The 7,480-nt window shown below is 38.6% G+C and overlaps 1 protein-coding gene across 8 annotated transcripts in view; it reads right to left on the bottom strand.

Moving 5' to 3' along the window:
• Positions 1 to 665: 665 nt before the first annotated feature.
• CD86 (CD86 molecule) overlaps positions 666 to 7,480 on the bottom strand; it is a 63,834-nt gene continuing 57,019 nt past the window's right edge. For 6 of the 8 annotated variants that reach the window (XM_023214594.2, XM_023214578.1, XM_023214612.3 and 3 more), the window contains 2 exons: positions 3,691 to 3,736; positions 672 to 2,364 (listed from right to left, as the gene is read on the bottom strand). In XM_023214594.2, coding sequence (XP_023070362.1) covers positions 2,268 to 2,364; positions 3,691 to 3,736 — 143 coding nt within the window. In that variant the 3' untranslated portion in view covers positions 672 to 2,267. Of the gene's footprint in view, positions 2,365 to 3,690; positions 3,737 to 7,480 lie in introns of all 8 variants that reach the window. The other 2 variants (XM_023214629.3, XM_023214568.1) reach the window with 1 other exon arrangement.

Genomic DNA, 7,480 nt, shown 5'->3' with positions numbered 1-7,480 from the left:
TATGTTTTGAGAGAACAAAAAAGAATTCTGAAAAGAATACATGATAGCAGAAGTAAAAATACAACAGAAGTTAGAAGATGAAGTTGATGAAATCTTTAAGAAATAGAACAAAAGACAAAAAGATGGACAATAGGATAAACAACTATCTTAGGTACCTGGGATCCATTGGTGAGAAATTAAACACATTCCTGCCCTCACAGAGTCTAGGTCATTTTCTTTGGTCCGGAGTTTTCCTGGCTCCTCTCACATGCCGTATGTATTATGCACTTATTTTATAATCATGGTGTTTTCAAGGAATATTTTTACATTAAACTTTTGTTTAATGTACATATAAGCATATAATTTAAAAGTTACACGTTACAGGTTACAGACTCAAAAGTAAGCTTCCCTTTCTTATTCCAGATTTCTTAGTTGTCCTCAAAAACAACAATTCTTACTTGATTTCTTTTCTGACTCATTACTGAGATAAACATATAGAAGTATACAAGCCTCCTTTCTCAAATAATGGTAGTGGAAAGGGAGGAGGAGAAGATATAGGATGCGTCAGAGGCTTCTAGCAAAGAGAAAGTGTAAAGAGAAAGGAAGTACATTCAGAGGACAGAGTGGGGAATATCAGACCACAAGTGTTGAGTAGTACTCTTGAAGCCAAAGCAGAAAATGTAGACTTTTAAATGAATGTAACAAGCATTTATTAAAAACTGTGCTGCACAAAACATGTTAGAAACTAGCCAGGTGCTAGGAGTCTAATCAAGGCAGGGGCAGGGTACACACATAGGAATATTACATGGACAAGCTTATCTAGCATGGCAGTCTACAACTCTTGAGGGTTGTTTCCATAAAGTAAAGGAACATTTTTGTGGCTCAGGCCCCCCCCAGAGTTCTCTTTAGGTTTGGACAGAGACTGCCCCATCCCTTACTGATCCCACCTTAGAGCCAGGTTTCCAAAGTCATTTCTCCCGGTGTGTCTGTCTCTGTATGCACATTTCCTCTGGTTGCCTTGAGCAAAAACAATCATCCAACTCAAATTTGCTAGCTCTATGCTGGGCCAGCCCATGTGCTATAGGACATCTGTAGGCTAAGTAAGTCCCTGGGTGATCTCCATCTTGGGCTTCCTAATTCCATTGCAGCTCTTCTTCTCTCAGCCAGGAGTGGAAAGTCCTAAGCCTCCTTCCATTCATCCCATTATCAAGATGATGGCTCCCCCTCCCCAGCTCTGCTTCCAGGAAGATGACATCCCAATAACTTGGGCATCATCAAAACCCCTCCCTGAATACCAGGGAAACTGCTGTCTATCTTAAGTCCATTTGGACAGACTGTTCATCTGTTGCTTGTTTCAAGACTTGTTGATGGGGTGGACAGACCAGACATTTCATGTATTTCTGTGGATCAAGATCTCTCTTTTTTTCTCTCTCTCTTTTGAGTACTGTGATCTCTTTGGTTCTTTCACAGCTTCCCCAGGCCGTCTCACTTGTCAGTTCTTCAAGAAAAACAGGGTGCACAAGCTCCAGCACTTTCGTGTTTATTCGGTTCTCTCCACTAGGGCTTGTTGGGCAGGGCAAGCCTCCTCAGTATTAGCCAACAGCCCAGATAGAAGTGGCTCCAGGTTCTGTCTCTGCCTCTCCTAATTTCCCCAAATTTAGGTTGGTCTGCTCATTGTTGCCTGTACCCTAGGCCACCGTTTTCCTTACTGACCCTGACAGAGGGATGAGAACTCCTTAGCAGGGGTAGACTTTTCTCTAGAGCATAGTAATCACACTATTACAGTACATAGATCTCTATGTTTCAAAATATTAACACTATAAGGTCATAAATACATAACTCCCACCAAGACTGAGGAGGTAGTTGTTTAGTCACAGGTACACAAGATTCAGTGGGGCACCAGCTTAGAAATCTGGGCAGATAAAAGGCAGTTTTCCAGAAATTGAGAGTTCTATTTAAAAAAAATACCATCTATGAAATTAAGGGAAGAATCTGATCTGGAGGAGGTATTGGTCCTAAATTTTATTTCCACGTCATGAACCATTAAGCTGGGCTTGGCCAATAAGTGTGTTCTGAAGTGAAAAGAAGCAATAAGAATTAGTCTGCTCTTGGCATACTGAGCAGAGTTGGAGTTACAGGGAGGCTATTCCACTTAGAGGAAGTCCTGAACCCCCTTATTACTGATGGTAATGTCTTTTTGCCTTCTGGAAGAAATAAAAAAGGTTGCCCAGAAACTTACAAAGGAATGGGTAGAAAGAATGAATACTTGTATGGGCTTTACTCTTTAATTAAAAACGTGTATCACTTTTGTCGCATGAAGGTGTCTTCAAACTTTTAAAAACACACTGGGCTTCTTCAGATCTTTCAGGTACATTAATTTTTCCTCTGGAAAAAATAGAAGAAAAGATTAGGTGATATTTCACAGTTGAGCTACTTTCTTTTTCTAGATTTCAATGATAGGGCACAATAGAGGTTGCCATTGGAACAGCAATGAGGAGAAACAAACTATTGAAGAGAAAGGTGGAGAAGGCAAGAGAAAAGAACCATGGTCTACACTGTTGTCTATGCATCAACAACTACCCTTTATTTCTGCCTGGCCCTTCCCAAGCCCTCTGCTGATTCTCTGCTGCCTGCCCTCTTCAGGCTCTTCCAGACCATTTCTGAAACTGAATCTGACAGGGTAGACAGGATTTCAGCACCCTTTCTCATTGTCCAAGGGTGCCCGGAATTATTAGTCTTGTTGCTAGAATCACAGTGGCTGGTATATCTGGATTATTGCTGGGCACTCTTGGTTGTCTGTGCACCCTGGGGGTTATGACCCTGTCTCTGAAACCAGGCTTGTTACTGAGGGTTGCTTTGATCCTATGGGTATGCAGTCAGAGTCTTAATATTCCTGAGAGTTTAATTACTCAGGAGGGCTAGAGGTACAGACTATCTTTCACATTGTGAAAGGACTGATCGCCAAGAACTTTTATGTATACATCATGCATCAATCATTCTTTCAATAAGCATTTATTGAGAACCTGCTATATGCCAGGCACCATGCTAAGTGCTAGCAGCACAATGATGAGCTTAACTGGTATGGTCTCTGCTCTTCATAGAATTTAGTTTAGTCTAGTTTATAGAGTTTAATAAGATAATTACACAAATATGTAAGCATAATCTGGTGTTATTAAGAAAAAGCCAAGGGATCCATATGACACTGTAACAAATGGACATTTTCTAGTTTGGGAAAGGGTTTTTAAGAAAGTGCTGCTTGAGGCAAGATCTGAAGAATGAGGTAAAGAAGTGGCAGACGAACATCTAAACAGGGTCATAGCAAATACTAAGATGCTCAGGCTGAAGCAAACATGTTATCATTCCCCACTTCTTCATTTTTTTCATTCCACACACGTAGGATGTCCACTAATCTAGGCACTGTGCTAGGTACTGGGGTTACTGCAGCCCAGGTTCACCACCTCTGAAATCTTTGGTATTGACTTGCTTGACCATGACGGAGCTTGTCATGCTTTCTGGGCATTGTGCATTGGATACCCTGTCATCCATTAACAGGTTATTTTCTTCTAGGTCTTAACTAGTCTTATTTTCCTCTCCCTCTCTATTAGTTCAAGTTTGTTGAAGTCTCAACATGCCTTAGGCATAAGCCTATTCAAGTAACAGGCACTCTGGGGATTATACCTCTCTCATCAATGTCTCAGGGTCAGGATTTACCTTTTTTTGGTCTGTTCACTCTCTTCCCTCTCCATTGTGTTGGTTCCTGAAAGACACCAAGACCAATCTTCAAAAATGTATTCCTCATAGACACCAAAAGAAGGAAAGTTTGAAAAGGCTTCAAAATTCTGGGACTCAGAGAGAAATTGTTGTGACTTTTTATATGGAAGAGACAGTTATTTAAATGATGCAATTTCAGGGGCATTGGGAAGAAGTTTCTTGCATTCAAAAAGTATATGCCTTCACTTGCTCACTGTGCCTTAAATTGTAACACTGGAAATATATTTTTCGCTTGTAGCTCTATCCTGGCTAACCAAAAAATACCACTGGGAGGGGTAATATATTTAGTTTTAGCAATCATTTTGTGATTGGAAGAGTTTCTAATCCTTTTCTGAAAGCGAGGTTTAGAAGGAGGAGGAAAAGAAGTCTTGAAGATGTTGATGCCTAAATGGACCATAGCCAGATGGTGCTAAGAATATTATACAATGTTGCACGGACAAGCCCAAGTGAGAAATTTCTAGCCAGCTAGACCTCACAAAGCCTGAGTTGCTATTGATAGGGACTTGATACTGACACAACTTGGGATGTAAACTTCTCTAGGCTGACTGTAGTGATGATGCGATTGTCCCACTTAAAGCCCAACAGGTTGCTAACCTGAGTGTCCATGGAGGTATTTATAGACCACAAGAATCCACTCAACAATACCTCTGTTGGTTTTGTGATTCTATCTTTACTAAATAGAGTATTCTTAAACGCTTCCTGTCATTGGAAGTTCTCTTTTATGTGTGTATGTGTGTATTTAAAAACAATCAGCTTTTATGAGGCCACAAAGTCAGAAGAAAGGTATAACAGATTTTGGGTACTCGGGGGGAAGAGTGAGAGGCAGATAAGGGATAACAGACTACACATTGGGTACAGTAGACATTGCTCGGGTGACAGGTGCATCAAAATCTCAGAAATCACCACTAAAGAACTTATCCATGTAACGAAAACCCACCTGTTCCCCAAAATCTATTGAAATAAAATAAAAATAAAAGATAAAAACAATCTGCTTTATGGAGGTATAATTAATAAATAACAAAACCCAATCATTTCCAATCATTTTCAGTATAGAGTTTGGTGATTTTAACGAATATATATAGTCACGTAACCACCACCAAGATCGTAACCACAATCAAGATCAAGAACATTTCCATAAGCCAAAATAGTTCCCTTCTACTCCTTTTCAGCTGATTCCTTTCCCCCATCCCATGGATAACCATGAATCTACTTAAAATAGTTTTGCTTTTTCTTGAATTTCATATAAATGAAATTGTATAATGTGTATTCTTCTTGTGCCTGGATTGTTTCACTTAGCATAATGCTTTTGAAATATATGTATGTTCTTGTGTATTGTTAGTAGTCCATTCCTTTCTATAGCTTTGCAGTATTTCATTGTATAAATATACCACCATTTGTTTATGCATTCACCAACTGATGTAAATTTAGGATGCCAGGTTTGGTATTATGAAGAAAGCTGCTATGAACATTTGTGTATGAGTTTTTATATATTTTTAAAATTTCTGTTTGGTAAAAGTCTGGGATTTTGGGTTGTATAGCAGTACATGAGAGTTTCAGTTGCTTCATATCTTCTCCAACACTTAATGTTTATCAGACCATTCTAGAGGGTGTGCAGTGGTATCTTATTATAGTTTTAATTTGTACTTCCCTGATGACTAATGATGTTGTGACTGTGCTCATCAGCCATTTGTATATCTTCTTCTGTTATGTATCCATCTGTTCAAGTCTCTCGTGTTGTGCCTTTTATTAAATGGATTGTCTTACTAATGAGTAGCAATATGTAATTACATATTCTGCATACAAGTCCTTTATCAGATATATATTTTGCAAACAAACATTTTCTCCCTGTCTGTGGTTTGACGTTTCCTTTTTTTTTTTTTTTTTTGGTTGAGACGGAGTCTCGCTCTTTCGTCCAGGCTGGACTGCAGTGGCGTGATCTCGGCTCACTGCAAGCTCTGCCTCCCGGGGTCACGCCATTCTCCTGCCTCAGCCTCCCGAGTAGCTGGGACTACAGGCGCCCGCCACCACGCCCGGCTAAGTTTTTGTAGTAGAGACGGGGTTTCACTGTGTTAGCCAGGATTGTCTCGATCTCCTGACCTTGTGATCTGCCCACCTTGGCCTCCCAAAGTGCTGGGATTACAGGCATGAGCCACCGCGCCCAGTGACTTTTCCTTTTTTAAATAAAGTCAAAGAACAAAAGTTTTCAATATTGATGACATCCATTTTATCTGTTTATGATATGGTTTTTGCTTTCTGTGTCTTATCTAAGAAGACTTGCCTAACTTAAGGTCACAAAGATTTTCTCCTCTGTTTTCTTTCAGAAGTCTTTTCATTTTAATTCTTAATATTTAAGTTACTTTGTGTGTGTCTAGGCTCATACTTTTTCGTTGTGGATATCTAATTGTCCCAGCACTATTTGTTGAAAAGACTATCTGCATGGAATTACCTTGGTACCTCTGTCAACAGTGTGAATCTATTTTTGACTCTCTGTTTTGTTCCATTGACTGATATGTCTGTCCCTTTACCAATATCACACTGTCTTAATTACTATTACTATGTAGTAAATATGGAAATTAGGTAGGTTAAGTCCACCTTTTTTTTCTTCTTTCTATTTGAGACGGAGTTTCACTCTTGTTGCCCAGGCTAAAGTGCAGTGGCGCGATCTCAGCTCACAGCAACCTCTGCCTCCTGGGTTCAAGCCATTCTCCTGCCTCAGCCTCCGGAGTAGCTGGGATTACAGGCATGCGCCACCACACCCAGCTAATTTTGTATTTTTAACCTTTGTTCTCATTTTTCAGAATTGTTTTGGCAATTGTAGGTTCTTTGCATTTCCCTATAACTTTTAGAGTAAGATTTTTAATATCTATTAAAGAGCTTACGAGGATTTTGATTATGATTACATTTAATTCATAGTTCAACTTGGAGAGAACTGATATCTTAACAACATCTAGTTCTGATTCATAAACATGGCCTATGTCTCCATTTATTTTGGTTTACTTTAATTTCTTCAGTAGTAATATTGTATAGTTTTCAGTATATAGGCCTTGTACTTGTTTTGTTAAATTTATTTCCAAGTTTTTAATATTATTTGATGCTACTGTAAATACTATTAATTTTTTTTCAATGTACAATTGCTTGTTGTTAGTATATAGAAATAATTGATTTTGTGTTTTGACTTTGTATCCTGTGCCTCTGCTACACTCACTTATCAGTTTTAATAGGTTTTTGATAGCTTCCTCAGGATTTTCTACAAGCATGATCATTATCTGTGTAAAAAGACCGTTTTACTTCCTTTCCAATCTGTATGTCTTTTATTTCTTTTTCTAGTCTTGTTTATCTGGCTACGACCTCCAGGACAATGTTGAACAAAAGTAGAGAGAGTGGACATCTTTCCCTTATACCCCATCTTAGGGTAAAAGCAATCAGTCTGTTATCATGAAATATTATGTTAACAGAAGAATTTTTGGTAGATGTCCTTTGTCAGGTTGAGGAAGTCATCTTGCATTCCTATTTTTATGAGAGTTTTTCTTTCCATTTAAAACTGTGAATGGGCATTAATTTTGTCAAAAGCTTTTCCTGTATCTATTGACATGATCATATGTTTTTTCTTTTTAGTTTATTTCTGTAGTAAAGGTTATTGCCTGATTTTTGAATGTTGAGCTTACCTGTGTTTCTTGAATAAACCCCACTTGATCATGATGTATTATACTTTATTAACATACTACTAGAT

Source organism: Piliocolobus tephrosceles, chromosome 2, assembly GCF_002776525.5.
Source record: "Piliocolobus tephrosceles isolate RC106 chromosome 2, ASM277652v3, whole genome shotgun sequence".
NCBI lineage: Eukaryota > Metazoa > Chordata > Mammalia > Primates > Cercopithecidae > Piliocolobus > Piliocolobus tephrosceles.
Note: the sequence above shows the minus strand (reverse complement) of the source record. Positions and strands in the feature narration are given on the sequence as shown.